This window comes from Podarcis filfolensis (genome assembly GCF_964270895.1).
Source record: "Podarcis filfolensis genome assembly, chromosome: 7".
NCBI classification, from domain to species: Eukaryota; Metazoa; Chordata; class Lepidosauria; order Squamata; family Lacertidae; genus Podarcis; species Podarcis filfolensis.
Genome location: NC_139603.1, coordinates 47,143,626 through 47,160,842, shown reverse-complemented (window position 1 = coordinate 47,160,842; position 17,217 = coordinate 47,143,626). Strand labels below are relative to the sequence as shown.

At 41.7% G+C, this 17,217-nt stretch overlaps 1 protein-coding gene across 10 annotated transcripts in view; it reads left to right on the top strand.

The window, feature by feature from the left end:
* Positions 1-17,217, top strand: part of OSBPL1A (oxysterol binding protein like 1A) — a 149,705-nt gene that overhangs the window by 74,594 nt on the left and 57,894 nt on the right. For 3 of the 10 annotated variants that reach the window (XR_014550256.1, XM_083622887.1, XM_083622883.1), the window contains exons 1-5: positions 5,071-5,280; positions 13,520-13,642; positions 14,367-14,452; positions 15,662-15,736; positions 15,955-16,066. Coding sequence is in view for 9 of the 10 variants with exons in the window: in XM_083622887.1 (XP_083479013.1) it covers positions 13,522-13,642; positions 14,367-14,452; positions 15,662-15,736; positions 15,955-16,066 (394 nt within the window). In the remaining variant the exon portion in view is untranslated. Of the gene's footprint in view, positions 1-18; positions 154-1,972; positions 2,119-3,549; positions 3,700-5,070; positions 5,281-13,516; positions 13,643-14,366; positions 14,453-15,661; positions 15,737-15,954; positions 16,067-17,217 lie in introns of those variants that run through there. The other 7 variants (XM_083622889.1, XM_083622885.1, XM_083622888.1 and 4 more) reach the window with 4 other exon arrangements.

Genomic DNA, 17,217 nt, shown 5'->3' with positions numbered 1-17,217 from the left:
GCATGTGCGTAAAGGCGAGGTGCAAAAAAAACTCCAAAACCTCCCGGTATTTTGGAGGACGGTGTTGCGGCCTCTCTTAAGAGCCAAGAGCGACACGTAGTCGGAGGCGCTCGGGTCCTCGTGGGGAGGGCACGGTCACCCTTTAGGAAATGGGTATGGCTGAAAGGCCACGGGGAAATGCAATATGCAGCAGGGGAAACGCATGAAAACCAAAATGATGCAAAAGTAGGATGTCTTTTTCAGCTTCCCAGTCGCGGTAAACAGCTGTTCTGTAATTCAGCAGAAAGTGTTTATAGATTTGGGGGTGCTGTAAAAGGGATTTGGCGTTTAGTAAATGTAAACACAGACTTGAACGCAGTCCCATCGGCTCCAACAGAATCTACTTTTTATTGATGTTTATGGTAGTAGCTTGCATTGACGGTTTTGAAAAGCTAGAACACGGAACCATTGGCCAGCTTGCAACGTTGACAGGACTGTGTGGAAACTCTCACTATGAATAAATTCATCAGAATGGGAGTGGTACACATGGCCTCTGCAATTTGCATTATTATGAACTTGAAAGTACAGTTACGATATCTCTTCAGGCCCAGAGGCAAAGCAGATGTGGCAACAACCACAGAAAATGTCCTTACCTGCTTGAGCACCTGTGCACATATTCTAGGTGCACCCTGCTACATTTAAATGCATTTACCACATTTGTTGGATTGTTCACATGTAGTCCCCATGCCAAGAACATGTTTGCTAATGCTATATGCGAGTAGACAGGTACAAGTGATAAGTGCATTCAAATGTATGCTTCTGTATAGAACACTTCTATACTAAGCATCATATCTATGGTTGCCATTAAATCTGCTGCGATACAGCATGTTGAACACTCCCAAGCAGAAATCTATGCCAAACTGAGCCAAGCAGTGGCCCAAAACATTACTGAAAGCAGTTACAGGGGAGCCATAGAATATGGGTTGAAACAGACATGGTAGTGGCCATAAATGAAGTGCTCACCCAAAAAATACACAAAAGATGTCTACCTAGAAGTCATGTGTTCCAACCTACAAGCCATTTCTGCCAGTTGCTAAGTCCCATTAGTCATTTCCACTATCTACAGAAGTTGGATGTAGCTAGACTGAAAGGTTTTTCTGCATTTTTCCTTTGTGTGCTTTTTTTTAGTATAAATTTATATGGCTGCTTTCGTTGAAAATTCAGGTAATTGAAATTATGATTATCTTATGTTTTGACATTAACCTATGACTTTCTAAAGGAATGACGCTGATAGGCCCCTCTAAGAAGAAATGAAAACTACACAATATGTGCATATTTGGGGGGGGGGGTGGAATCAAGAGCACTTGCCTTCTCACTTTTTGGTGTAATGCAACACCAGATGACACATCTACGGGGGGGGGGGGAATAAAAGGCCATGCTAGTCAAGTTAATAATGAACTAGTCTGTATTTTTTGTATTAACTTCTTCTAAAATCTGAATGTATTCCCATAATAGGCCTTACCGCATAATTTCTTTTGAATGTCTTATTGGCTTGATTTGAGATAATTGTGTGAGACAGGTAGACCTGCAATCATAGGTTTGTTGCAAAGCAAACTGTGTTCAGAGTCTTAGGATTCATATTGCTGTAGTTATCTGAGCATGAGCAATGCAGTCTTTGGAGATGACTGTTTATTATCATGACGGCTATGTTTTACATGTTTCAACCCTCTTTTTAAGAATCAGCTCAGATCTTCATGCTTTCTGTTCCCAGCACTTCACCATCATGTCCAAATTAGAATGGTTTCATCTACCCTATGATGAGGTACCCCACTTCTGTGCTGAGAGTACACACATCCTGCTGTAAGGAGAGATCATGTACAAGTTAGGAAACAGGAAACAATCTTGTGCTTCCTATTCCAAATTTCCAAGACTATTCTAACAGCAAATTCACACAGGAGACTGCAGCTGTATTAACATTTCGTAAACCTTGCAGATCCAAGTGAGAGTACTGTTTGTGAAAACTATGCCTCCACGTGGGCGGTTACAATTCTTACAGTGGTGGCAGCTCAATAAATTTCAGGTCTCTCTCTGAAGGAACTTGTAATTCTCTGGAGGAGGAAGAGGTCTCGGCCACTCCTTGTGAGTACCCATGATAGCTAAACTCATTTTTGAATGGTAAGAGTTCCAGGAGAGATAAGCATCAGCCCATCCTAAACATATTTTACACATGGATCTTATGCCGGCTGGTGCATCTGATCTCATTTATATAAGCAGTGAGTCAAGTGGTTATTGAAAGTAAACAAAACATCTCATTTGTTAAACTTGAATTAAGTTTTTAGCATCACAAGGAACATTTATTTAGGATTGTAATATTAAATATAAGACAGAAATGTGTGTGTGTGTTGCAAAAGTGTTATTCTATAAAGTACGAGCAACAAGATAGGTGGGCATGATTTTAAGAGACCATGCAGTTAATATTAAAGAGAAGAATGTTAAAGTATACAGCCTTGCTTAATCAGAATGATGTGATCTATCTACCCCAATATTCTTTATCAAAAAGCACAGGGAATAATTTCCTGATCACATATTGAACTTCTTAGGTATGGGAATGGAGTCTTGGTCGCGTTATCTTGTTTCTCTTGAAATATCCATCCCTCATTACGTTATTTAATCTCCTTATTAATTTATTATCACCATTGTGATCATGAACTTTGACAGTGGTAAATTCCATAGACCAAGGCTGTGATTATGTCATTGCAGCAACTTTTATTTGAAAGCTCCTTGATGTTACAGCTTATGCGCTGCAAGCCATTTTTGTAGTTCTGTTGTTTTGTTTACAAGCTTCTGTAAGATTATTTCATTGGCTAGACTCCAACCAAAATACAACAGTTGTTCCATTCACTTTTCAAAATGATGTGTAATGTTCTGAGCTATCTCTTTAAGAAAAGAAATGAAGTGTTCACATCCTTCTAAAATGCAGTCCTATACATATTTACATTAAATTAAGCCTTTTAAAAAACTCTGTAGGTGTTGCTTCCAAGGAAATGTGGATAGGCTGCATGCTTCACTAACACAGGCTTTCAATGGCCTTGATCGGTAGTTTTGTTTTAATACTGCCCCCTTCTCTGTACCTCCTACTCAAGAAAGTGATAGCCAGAACTCTACATACGCAGCACCAGTACCACAAAAACATACATTTTGTATAGTTTTTGTAACATTCAATTTCCTGGTACTTTTTATGTGATGCTATTTCACAATGTTATCACTATATTTTAATAAGAAGAGCCAAACACCACTAATAAAAACCGCCCACCTCATTACATCTTCCTTTGCATCTTTCTGGCTTCTAGTTCCTTCGGGTTAAACATGTCTAGTCAAGGAACAACCTACTCTTGACAAATTTTCTCACGGCACTGTAGCTCCTGGCCTACTTTTGCAGTACATTATCTAATGGGAAATGGAAATTACTTTGTTTCAACACACTGGCACATTATTATAGTCTGTAACTATTAGCAACACTTTACTACAGATCTGTGTGCAGTTTTGGCATTATCACAGCTATTGCAAAATTATTCTCAAGTGCTGAAGGCACAAGTTAACACACTATGAGCTACTGCAGAAAACTGGATGTAGGAATTAGGAGCACATGTATATAACCAGTCTGGGATTTATTTCATTCCATGCCACAGGGTCTTCTTCTGACGCAAAGCAAAATACTAGGTAAGAAAATAATTAACATTTAGTGTATATTTTTAAAAGCTTCATGTCAGCAGTTAAAACCTGTTTTCCACTGTTCCATTTATTTTTCTAGCATTGTTATAGCTTATAATTCAGTACATTGTCCTTGTTACTTTTCTTATTTTTTTAAAAAAGTAGGAGCTATTTTCCTCAAAGTTTATTGAGAAGCCTGTTTTAATGAGATGCTTCAGCTAATTTATAAAGCTCATATCAAAATCAGATTATGCTATCTATATGAAGATTTTCTCTACATATTCTCTCCAAAACATCTTGCAGACATTAGTAGAAATGAAATAATAATCTAAAGTATTTATTAATATTGCACAGTAAGGCTTGGGACAGGTCTTGTAAAAGCTTGTCAGGTGGGAAGAGTTTTTCTTCAGTAAATATACATGTGGAAAGTGATTTGATGGATCAAATTGTTCATGCCAAAATAAAACCTGTTTGCCTTTAAGGTGCCACAAAACACTTAGTTTTTGCTTAGCTCTGTAATTCTGCAGGCACTCCTTACACAACTTACTCTTTACTACAGACCTCAATTTAAGAGTGAGTCTTGCAGTCCAGTTCTATCTCATTGGGTTCAGGGACACCTAACTCCGCATAGTATTGGGCTGCTATGGAGATGCAGTTAGGCTGTAATCCTCTGGGCACTTACCGGTATTTGCCAGAAGTCCTATTGCACACAATAAGCAATTACTGTTGTGCATTCTGGTACAGCTATTCAAATCCTTGCAGAAACAAGTCCTGCCATGGGCATAGTCAGGATTTATGTTGGGGTGTGTGTGCTTGTGCGCAGGACACCCACCTGTCATCATTCTCTGTCTGGCTCTGGCTTGCAGATTCTGGCTGAAATGTCTCAACAACAGTTGTTTCAAATTACTTTCTTTTGACCTTAAGTGCTCAGAAAAATCTGTCAATATCTTCACTAGGATGTGCCACAACATCATTGAAGTGACCCCAGCGAGTACTGTATTTCAGTTTCAAATATTCTGATTATTTCTACGTTTAGTAAAGTATTTTAATTACTTGATTTAGGGGGGCAGGCCCCAGCAGCTGCTCCCCTGCCTCCCTGCCTAAACCCAAGCCCTTCAAGGTGAGGATGAAGAACTTGGGACCCAGATGTTGCCAGGTAAAACATCCCTAAATGCTCTCCACCGGCCGCGCTGCCTGAGGCAGGTGGGACTTGGGAGGTCCAAAAGCCTAGTTGCAAACACGTGTTGCTCTGTTCACAAGGTGGCAGGAGCACCCGCGGTTCCCTTACTTCCTCGGGGCGGTGGGGCAACAAAACCTGCGGCGTCTAAGGGGCGCCAGTGTCTCAGCGCCGGCCGAGTGCCTCGCGCGCCTCCGCCGCTGGGTGGAGCTTTGCCTCTCCGCTCTCGCCGCTGCCTCCCGGGAGCCTCTTATCTTGGCAGGAGGAGGAGGAGCGCGGCCGGGAGGGCCACGCGGTCACGTGCGCGGGAGTGGGAACTACAAGAGAAGCCGAGGGGAGGGGGCGCGCGGAGCGGACCGCGGCTGGTCGGAAAGGGTTGCGCAGCTGCCGGCCTGGCGCCGCCGCCCGAAGCGGTGAGAGAAAGAGGGGAGTGCGCACACACACGAGGGGAGGGGGGTGTTGGAGGCGTAGAAAGCGCAAGCCCAAAGAGACCCCCCCTCTCCTCCTTTCCCCCTCGCCTCCTTTCCGCGCGCGCCTGCTTCTTCTTCCCAGGACCTGTGAGTGCGCTTTCTGCCTCGCTCGGGGCGTGCTGCCCTGCTGAACCCCGCTCCCCAGCAGCACCCACCCCCTTGGCTGGCAGCTTCAGCGCGCTTCGGAGTGGCGGGGACCGGGGGTTCCAAGTGGCGAGCGCGCTCCTGCGAAGTGCAAGCGGCGGGGCCGCTCCCTTGGCTGCGCTCTCAGGATGTGCAATAATAGCAGCGCGGGACGCAGGAGGTCCGGGCAGGCTTTGCGCAGAAGTGCGGGTCCTGCTATATCAGAGTTTCTCGCGTCTTGTCGGCGGCGGGGCCGGGTTCGTCCCCCCCCCCTTACCAAAACCCGTCACGTGTGACAAGATGTTTTAATTTTACGGGCTAAGTTCGCTGCCTTGCGAACCCGAAAGTTCAGAGGGGCCAGCAACCCTTAATCTCTTTTTGGATTGGACCGCTGAAAAAGTGGCAGCATAGCATGAGGGATTTTAGTACCTGAAGCCTGTCGCATGTTAGGAGGAGCTTTACTTGCTGGGCTTGGTTGTTTTTGTTTTTGTTTTTTTGTCAGAGAAACAGACATTGCGGGGGTGGGGGTGGGGGGACACGAGGTTGCAAACCCACCAGAATTTCGTTTCCTGCTTTTTGCTAAGGTGTTGGTCATTCATGGTGCGATGAAGTGCCTTTGGTACACGTGTTACACATCATAGATATGCATACACTAGTATATTAAGGTTCTGTGTGTATGTTCAGTCCTAGAATATGCAGTTTTATTCATATCTCTCCTTAAGGTAGTTTGTCCTGCTTTGCATGGGCTGAAATAGATTCCTTCCAACTACACAATTCTGTGATTTTATTATTCTATGATAACTATAATAATCAAACCTCTGAGCATAAGGAAGGAAGTACAGTGGTACCTCGGGTTAAGTACTTAATTCGTTCCGAAGGTCCGTTCTTAACCTGAAACTGCTCTTAACCTGAAGCACCACTTTAGCTAATGGGGCCTCCTGCTGCTGCTGCGCTGCCGGAGCACAATTTCTGTTCTCATCCTGAAGCAAAGTTCTTAACCCGAGGTACTATTTCTGGGTTAGCGGAGTCTGTAACCTGAAGCGTATGTAACCCGAGGTACCACTGTAGTTGTAACATAAAGTCATCACAGAAACTATTATGATGGATGTGCAGTTGAACATGAGAATTAACCAATGTGTATTCCCGTCTTTCGGTCCCAGCTCTTGCCCACCTAGCAGTTCGAAAGCACCCCTAAGTGCAAGTAGATAAATAGGTACCGCTTTATAGCGGGAAGGTAAACGGCGTTTCTGTGTGCTGCTCTGGTGCTGGCTCACCAGAGCAGCTTCGTCACGCTGGCCATGTGACCCGGAAGTGTCTCCGGACAGCGCTGGCCCCCGGCCTCTTAAGTGAGATGGGCGCACAACCCTAGAGTCGGACACGACTGGCCCGTACGGGCAGGGGTACCTTTACCTTTACCTTTATTTAAAATTAAAATGGAAGCCCATTTATACAGTGACTGAACACACATATTTTCGGACATCCGCACAGGACTTTTTGGCTCTTGTGTTTTTGTGTGTATGGTTAAATGTAAGATAGGGAGTGAGAAGACTTTCAAACAGATGGAGTATTCTAACCAGTGTCTTATCTTCTTTTTAACCTAAATTGGCATTGTAACTTGTTTTGATTTTCTCTGGAGCAAGTATAATGTAGTTTGTTTTTAAATGTTTTATTAAAATATTTCTTGGGTAGCAAGGGTACATATAGTTTGTCAGTTTTCAGATAATAGGGTCCTTTCTACAAGTCAGTTAGATTCAGTGATGTAGTTGATAGCTGTGGTCTTACTCATCGTCGTACTGCTTTCATATTGACTTTCTAAACAAAGTTGGTCACTGCAAGGAAACTGTTAAAGCATTTAAAGTTGACAATATTCAAGTCAAATCTTTAGGATTCTGCTAAAATAGCTAAACTCTAAATTTGGACCACATTCTAGCTTCCTGCAATGCATTGACTTTTTTGTTAGGTTGTGATTCCTAGGATATTGAAAATAACCTACACAGAACATTTGTGCTACTGAGTGTAGATGTGTACAACAAGCTAAAGTTTTGATCTTTTAAGTCATAGTTTAAATAAGACCAATAACATGCAGGTTTACTCTCTTGACATAGCCAGAATTAAATACCCATATTAATTAAATATCCCTACCTTATATCTATGTTAGTTGTCATATAGTTATGAGAATGATGTCCTCAGTTCTGGAGAGGATTTTATTGCTATTCATTACAAGAATTGATCGATTTTCCATTACTTTAACAGAAATGCAAATGATGTCCTCAGTTCTGGAGAGGATTTTATTGCTATTCATTACAAGAATTGATCGATTTTCCATTACTTTAACAGAAATGCAAACTTTATTGTTTGCACCACAAAACCCATCTTATTTACCTTACAGAAACTGCATTCACAACCTTTCACTATCTGTAAATCTTAATTTCCTTAGGTATGCTGTTTCCCAAAATGGGAATGGACATAGAATTTTAGAAAACTTAAAATGCAGATGAAAAATTAGTACAACTCACTATAACAAAGTCTAACTTATCTGGCCTTAAGAATTCAGCCAGTGGCAGACTTTAGGCTTTCAAATCTCAGCGGTGCACTGTGCAACACTAAAATTTGGCAAACCCCGCCCCCCGTGCTCTGTTGTATAGCATAGTTTTGGCACCCCCTGCAGTGAGTAACCCAGTGCAACCACACCAGTCGTGCTGCTCTAAAACCACCTCTTATTCAGTGGGTGCAATAAATAAATGATGCAACACGGATTTCAGGGCACTGTTATTAGCAAGATCAGCGTTTTGTGTTATCGTGCCCATCACTGAGGAGTGAGGCCATTGTACAGAGTGCATTCTGTTCCTTGATCCTTATGGAGACTGTGCAACATTGCATGGAGCAGGAAAGATGACGAAACATCCCATACTGACATTATGCAGATCCAGCAGCACTCTTTCAACATATCCAACAGTTAGAGCTCTTGACAGTTCTGTGTTTGCCAGTGTTTCTGCTCCTTTTTACAGAGGTGGGGGGAAAGCAGCAGCCTCTAGTCACTCTTCTCCTACTTTTCAGGCAATAATGCTACACTGTTCTTTCAGTCACTCTTATTTGTATCCAGCAAATGCAAATACCGTACCAAATGGAGAGCTGTGAGCTTACAGCAGAAAAATGACAATTGGCATATTAGACTTGGTACAATCGAGTCACATTAAATTCACCAGGGCTTATTTTGGGGATGCATTTGAAGTTTTCCAGTTTAAGGGTCTGATACTGTTTCACTAATTCCTGTAGTCTAAGCTTGCACAGTTCTTCAGTTAGTGTTGTTTCCATCTGGTCCATACAGATAAAACAGCAATTGGCATAGACGACTGTTTGAACTGTGCAAGTTGCATAGTTAATATCCTTCTTGCAGGCAGCACAAAGAGTTGGGTCAATGAGAAAACATGCCTGTATTTCCACAGCATGCTTTCCATTATCTCAACCATTTATTATAGTGCTGAATTGGGAGTATGGAGGCACATAAAATTTGGGAGTGTGATAAAAAAGGCATCATTTAATTCAAGATCACGCACCAAAAACTGCATAGAGGGGAAATTAAATAAATCATGTTCAGTCTGGTGTGTTTCCACTTTAGCATTGTCATTAGTAGTAGGAGTAGGAGTAGTAGTAGTAGTAATACATACATACAGTATTCTACTCTTCCACATTTTCATACATTAAGGAGAACCGTGTACACTGTTGCAGGAAGGATGGTATTTAAATGTAGTAGTAAATAAACCAAATAGTAACAGCAGCAGATTAAATTTTTTAAGGCAGACAGAGCTAATAAAACCATATAGTCTAATATACACACACACACACACACACACACATATATATATATAACATTAAACACTTAATTGATGAACAAATGGGAAGAAATCTGCAGCAGCAAAGCCAGCTTCATTGCTTGCTAAACCAATGGGGAATAATGTGTAGCTTACAAGTGAGTCACATGCAGCCCCCCTCCCATGATACTTAGATCCGGCCACATGATATTAGTAAAAGTCAGTGTCTCAGCTAAAACAAGCATGCTAAAATCAAAGCATTAGTTCTAGTTGAAAAGGAAAGGATAGCATGACAGTGGCAATGTGTCTTTTTCTAAAATAAAGAAACCCAGACTAAACCTCATACTATTTCCTTTTTTCAGTCCTTGAGGATACAAGGATTGACATGCAATGGGATATTTTTATCACTTGATTAAAAACAAAACTTTGAACCTTTTTCTAGGAGTGTGGTGACTGCAGCACCAGCATGATCTTGATTATGCAGAAACCCTGAACTATCAAGATTTAAAGATAAAGTAGTCAATGCCATCTACTAGAACAATGTATAGGAGCTCTCTCACTGATCTGAAAGATCACAATGCAAACACATTCAAACATTGACATGTCTCCCAAAGAGCTTACCAAATGATACCTAGGTCCATTGTATTATATAATTTGCATACTTTATTGCAAGGGTAGCCAACATGGTGCCCTGCAAATGTTATTAGACTGCAGCTTCCATAATTCCTAGCTACAGTGGTAGCTCGGGTTACAAACACTTCGGGTTACAGAAGTAGTACCTCAGGTTAAGAACTTTACCTCAGGATGAGAACAGAAATTGTGCGGCAGCAGCGGGAGGCCCCATTAGCTAAAGTGGTACCCCAAGTTAAGAACGGTTTCAGGTTAAGAACGGACCTCCGGAACAAATTAAGTTCATAACCCGAGGTACCACTGTACTGCCCATGCGGGCAGGGGCTGAGGGGAGTTCTAGTCCAACGGTCTGTAGAGAGCACCAAGTTGGCTACCCCTGCTTTAGTGGTTCCCTTCCCCTTGTCAATCTTGGGTTCCCATATGTTGTTGGACTACCACTCCCATCATCCCTGACTGTTGCCCCTGCTTGCTATGGATGATAGAAGTGGTAGTCCAACATCATCTGGGAAACCAGGGTTGAGAAAGGCTGCCCTAGTGTTTATAGGTACAATCCTGGTGGTCCAAGTACCCTTTGATTTGCTGCTATACTCCCATGGGCTGATCTGCTTTTGCTGTATGAGTCAAAGACTGAATAACTGGCAACTAATCACCTGCCCTGGGGAGCGAGTGGCGCTGTGGGTAAAACCTCAGCGCCTAGGACTTGCCAATCGCATGGTTGGCGGTTCGAATCCCCGCGGCGGGGTGAGCTCCCGTCGTTCGGTCCCAGCACCTGCCAACCTAGCAGTTTGAAAGCACCCCCGGGTGCAAGTAGATAAATAGGGACCGCTTACCAGCGGGAAGGTAAACGGCATTCCGTGTGCTGCGCTGGCTCACCAGATGCAGCTTGTCACGCTGGCCACGTGACCTGGAAGTGTCTGCGGACAGCGCTGGCTCCCTGGCCCGTTCGGGCAGGGGTACCTTTACCTTTACCTTTTAATCACCTGCCAGAAGTCACAATGATTGCCCAAACCTTCCTTCATAAGGAATTGCATAAGAAGGCAAAATTGGAGTCACTATGTACCCTGTTCTATGATAGTTTTCAGCATGGGTGAAGCCAGGATTTATGTTGGGGGGGGGGGGCAGAACTGAGCTATCTGTGATGTGATTGGTCAGTTAGTTAAGTATTTTTATTTACAGCTTGCCCCTCTGGTTACACCCATGGTTGCAAGTGATTAGAGTGGTGGAATACTGGAAATCTTTAAAACTCATTATAATGCTGCAATTGATTAGTGAGGTTGCAGTTAAGCAAGAGAGGTGGGGTGGGAAGAATGGACCAAACATGGAAGGACTGTAGCTCAGTGGACAGAGTACACGATTTCTATGCAAAATTCTGAAGCTGACTCTTTGACTTCTTCACGTAGGGCTGGGATACTCCTGTCTGAAATCTTGGTGAGCCACTAGCTCACTATTGTCTAGAAGGATCTAGATATAAGGCAACTACCTATGTTCCTAATTCTCCTACAACATCCCCTTAATATATCTTCATCACAGATCCTGATGTGCAACATTTGCTCAACTGTGAACAATATCTTCTGCATACTGCTTTGCTTAAATGAGAGGCTTCTACAGAGTAGAAAAGGTTACTAAACTGCCTGTTTCTAGAAGATATGCTGTTACCTTGTGAGTCCTTGAGTGTGAGGAGGTGGGGAGGGTTGCAGAGTAATAATATAATAGCCTGGAACACTTAAGCATGTTTCAAGAGCAGCACTTCCAGTTCTTCATGCACTAGCAAGCCTCCATAAACCTAAATAATACACTTCTGAGTATTTGGACCATTCTGTTGAACCAATGGAATTCTTGCAAATAAATACATTGCCAGTCTAGTTCACCTGAGGACACTACAGAAACGTGAAATTCGTAAGTTTTCTGTTTGAAACCCTTAAGTTGCATTCTACTACAACTGAGAATTTTGATTAATGCCCAAACAAACCTGCTTAACTTAAATGGTAATCATCTAGGTAATGCTGAGTCATGGAATGAAGAGAAGGCAGGTGCAAACTTGTCTGTTAGATCTGCAGCAAGGATCTTAACTATGCCATGTATATGTTGGAAGCGGCAGAATCCAGATGACACTTTTAAGGGCACTGGAAACATTTCTGACCAACTTACACTGGTCACAAATAGACCCTTGAAATGAACCTAGATGATGAGATATACCCCAATCTTACAAAGTCCTGACTATTTTGCAGAGATTCAGTTAAGTTTATATATTGCAACTTTGATTGTCCAAAATGTGGGGTTGTGCCACCAGCAACATTCTTTGTAATGGCTAGTCAGACAGTTATTGATATACAGGGATTGTGCATAGACCACCTACATGCCCTCCAGATCATCTGAAAGCTCCTCTGACCCTAAACCCATTTCTGAAATTTGAGGGGTACTAGAATAGCTTCTGGAGAGCACAAAACTGTACACATATGGTCAAAATATGGGCTGCACATGGAGCTGCTTGCATATGTATCCATACAGGACTTTTTAAATACCTGAGCTAGTGTACCCTATTAAAAATATTTCTAAACAAGTGCAGATTCATTGCTTTTGGTTGATACTGCACTCAGACATATGGTCTTCATGCAACCCCTTCCAGCTGATCAGCCAATTGATTTTGGCTACATCAGGATCACTGAGGAGGGGATGCTTTGCCGTCCTCCCACCCATGACCTCAATGCAGCCCAATTCACTGTCCCCATGCTGCTCTTAGCCATTTAGGAACAGCAATCTAGGCTGCATTGGGATTGTTATAACTATTAATGGTAAAGCAGGTGTGAACTGCCCTGGAATCTTCAGATGATGGGTGGTATACAATTATGTTGTTGTTGTTGTTGTTAGTGATGGCCACCAACTTGGATGGCTTTAAAAGAATATTAGACAAATGAATAGAAAATAAGGCTTTAATCAGCTGCTAGCGATGATGACAATGTTCTGCTTCTACTCTCAGAGGCAGTATGGCTCTGAATACCAGTTTCTGGGAATCGCAAGTCAGGGGAATGTTGTTGTGATCTGGTCTTGCTTATGGGCTTTCCATAGGCATCTAGTCAGCCACTGTGAGAACAGGATACTGGATTGGATGTGCTTCTAGCCTGATCCAGCAGGTCATTCTAATGTTCTTAATTAAGCAAAGGCAATTCTATTTGTTAATTAACATAGCAGAATCTGTTTAAAATATGCACCGTAATTGAACTGTGGAATTGACATGCATTAATACATCTTGTGGTAATGAACTTGGTTGGCTATAAAAAGGGAATTATGAAATAGAAGATGAGACTATGTGCTACCTCTAGTACTGGAGATGGTGTGCTTTTTGGTTGCTGGGAAGCACAAGAGGGGAGAGTGCTATTGCGCTCAAATTAGCCTCTGTGGGATCAAGGTGTTGGACTGCCATGATAGGCCTCTGTTCCGATTTCAGCAGTGCTTTCCTTATGTTCATGCTGTTTCTGTGTGCTGGGTTCTAATGTATTTTTAATTGCTAATTGTTATTTTTTGTGTGAATGTTGTCACTGAGTACTCCTTTGATTAGTGAAAAGGGGGTGGGATATCAATTATACAAATAAATAAAATAATTATCTGTATTTTAGTAGAGATGAACACTGAGGCAGAACAGCAGCTTCTCCACAATGCTAGAAATGGACACAGTGAAGACATCAGGCAGCTGCTGGGAACTATGGACAAAGGAGAGGCCATCTTTAACATCAACTGCAAAGGTTAGTATAGGCAGCCTTTTGAGTAACACCTGGGACATTTATAAGTGTTGACACCATGGCTTCATTGGAACAAAATGTATACATTACTGCAGAATATTGGTCTTCTGGTAGTCCTTGGGAGAATGTAAAATATACTGGAATATTTCAGGCCAGATGTCATATCAAAATACGGTGTGTAACTTCTTGGATCCATTGCGGGAAAAGATACATTTTTGAGAAGGTAGCAGAAAGGCCTTGTGTCATCTGGCACCACTGCTTTGTAAAAGTGCCAACTATGTTTTGAATAAATGCCTTGATGGATTATGATCTACTCCCTCAGACAAAAGCTAAGCTAAAGCCATTAGCAAAACTCATGGCAACTCGGCCTTCCTTTTTAATGTCACCTTTCCTCCAAAGAGTGCTATATGTTCGTTATCATAGCAGCAATCCTCTTGAGATTAAGGTTAAGCTGAAAGATAGCGAATGGCCAAAGGTTTCCCAGCTGAGTGGGGAGCCCGTGTTTTCCTGGTCCTTGTCTGAAACTCAAGTCTAACTGCTACAATGCTTTTACTTCTCACTGAGGATGATACAAATTCAATTTCTATCAAACACATGTGAGAGCATCTTAAATTGGTGCAGTGCAGAATCATGTAGGATCTTTTTCAGTTTTCTTGGATGATATAACTTTGCTTGCATGAAGGGATACTGTAGTTTAGATTTGTCGTGTTTTGTATTGTATCTTTAGGCAGAAGCAAATCTAACTTGGGATGGACACCTCTTCATCTTGCATGTTACTTTGGGCACACCAGTGTTGTCAAGGATTTGCTGAAGGTATAAACTTGTAATCTTCTAATGAATTAATATTTTCTGTGCAACAGAAATCAGCATTTCTCCTCCAAAGCAATTAGCAGTTAACACTGAAATGTTTAACTTGTAGGTCAAAAGGTTTAAATAGTTAGATGCTGAAACCTTATGCAGAAGTTTATTATGTACCCATTACACTCTGCAGGTGTTTCCTGCGGTACATAGTGGGTATGAATTGGGCAGAATCTTTATCAAACCTTCCAGCTTCAACACTTCATCACACCCAACATCCCCTTGCAGGATGGCCATGTCCACTATGTGCACTAATCAGGAACCCTTGACATATTCTTCAAATAGTATAATTGAGCTACTTTAAGTGTGTGTGCGTGCATATGTATATGCATACATGCACACAGACATGAAGCAGAACATGTTGATACTCTTAGCAACTACAGTGGACTAGAAGGGATCATGCTTCAAACTGATTAAAATGTTCAAGCTGTGTCACTTATCTGTGAAGGTATAAAGGACTCTTGATGCAAGTAAGAGTGCTCCTTCAGCTAAAGGTTTTCAGCATTAATCCTAGTACTTAAAATAAATGGCATTGGTGGTTTCTGAGTCTGAAAGATAAGAAACCAAGTTGAATCTGTTAGCCCATAGGCCTTTAGGTCACCAGCAGGAGTTCGGAATGAAATCTAGGCCTCCTGGCTCTAATTTTGAATTCTGTATGTCTATGTAATTGTTAAACCACATAATCCATTTAGTTCTGCTGCATGTGTAGCTTGATCTGACCTCTTTGTAACCCTTTTGAGAAAGAAAATGAGCTGAATCCAATTTGAACAAACTGGATTAAAGGTGGCGATGAAGTAGACTGGCACACAAGAATTGCTACCTTCCCAAACACAGAGAGCTTAGAGCTCAGATCAAGACCAATATAGCTTGCACTTGAGCACAGAGCATAGCAAGTGGACATGGGTAAGGCAGGCTGGCCAAACCACCTTTTGGAAAATTTTAAATTAAAATGAGTTTGGCATGGAGAAAGTCTTTACTACACTGGCTAAACTTTCTGTTAGAAATTTTGGAGTACAGTCATTCTAATACAGCCTGTCACTGTCCCAAGTAAAACAGATTTTATGTGGAAGTATGCACCATTGAAAGCAAGAATAGAGTTTGTGTGAATGGTCAGAAACCAATTTTCTTGGATGCCAAGCACTACTAAACAATCTTTCTTTATAGGCTGGTGCTGAAGTAAATGTATTAAATGACATGGGAGATACCCCACTGCATCGTGCAGCCTTCACCGGGCGGAAGGTAAAATTAACAACTTCAGCCTCTTCTCAGAGGCATACCCTTGTCCCTTGTGACTGTTCTCCCTGTCACAGACACCTTGTAATTTCCCCGTTAGAAATGTTTGTTCTGTTTAAATATGTGGCATTCAATTCCCAAGACCAAAAGTACAAAGCAAAAGTAAACTGGCTAAAAGGAGGGAGAGGTCTCTGTAGATAATGCAACAAAACTTTGTCTTTCAGGAGGTAGTTATGCTGCTTTTGGAATACGAAGCCGATACTTCCATTGTTAACGGGAATGGGCAAACTGCAAAAGATGTTACACATGATAAAGAAATAAGAGAGATGCTGGAAGGTATCCATTCTGTAAGATATATGAACTTTAGAGAATTGGCATTCTGGTAAAGATGCTTTGCTGCTGCATCATTCAGTGGTGATGTCTTCATCCTTCTTAGAGACTATTTTGCCAAGGTGACAGGGCACTTCTTTTCCCTAATGATAAACACTGTCGTGGCTGCTTGAAACTGTGTCTGCATTGAACACATCCTGTATGGCACGATTAGACCCTGCTGCAAAGCTTTTACAACACTAGAAATGTGTTGATGATGTGAAGAAAACTGCTTGGTAGTTGCTGGTTCACATGATAAACCTCTGCACTGACATTGCATTGACACATAGATATGCAAATTTTGCCAAGGACCTGTGCCTTGAAGCTATTAAGTACCTAGCAGCATCCCTGTTAGTGTTCACAATTAGCACACTGGAAATCTGTGGTTTTCCCAAGAGCCTGATGTAAAAGGAGACAATGGCCTTGTGTATCATAACCCACATAACTTAAGCTTTTTTGCATGTGTGAACTTCTAATTTAGTTGCGACGGTAATACGTTATTGAGCCTTTGATGGGTTTTCTTTCCTCCATAAGTGATACAATCTTTGACCATTTCAATAGGTGGACTGTTGTATGGGTGTATTCAATAAATGTTGAGTCTTTCACAGTTGTTTTTTAAGGCAGTAAAGTGCCATTTACTGCAGAAAAGTATATACACACACAAACACAATCAAATCTGATTTTAGTGGGGCTTACCAAGTACAATGTCCTTTATCCCAAATTACTTTTTTTTAAAAAAATCTCATAAGATATATGATTTGTGTGTCCTATGAAACCAGTTCTATTTTTTTGTAAAGAATGTTCTAAGCCACATGTTGCCGATTATGTTTAGGGTGGCTTCCTTGAATTGGATACTCTTTTTACATAAAAGACCCCTTGTGCATTGTTTCATATGCCATATTTGTCTGAGGTGATACAAGGAGTTCCTTCAAATTAGAAGACCTCAAAACACTTTCCAACTTATGGTGTATATCCTAAGGTTTGTGGCAGAGACCAATGTTAATTTAGGGGGCACTATTCCCTGAGACACACAGCAGACAATCTAACATGGGTTAAAACTTTTATTTGAATTGTCTGAGGACATTAGAAATAAGGAGTTGTATCCACTAAGTTCTACT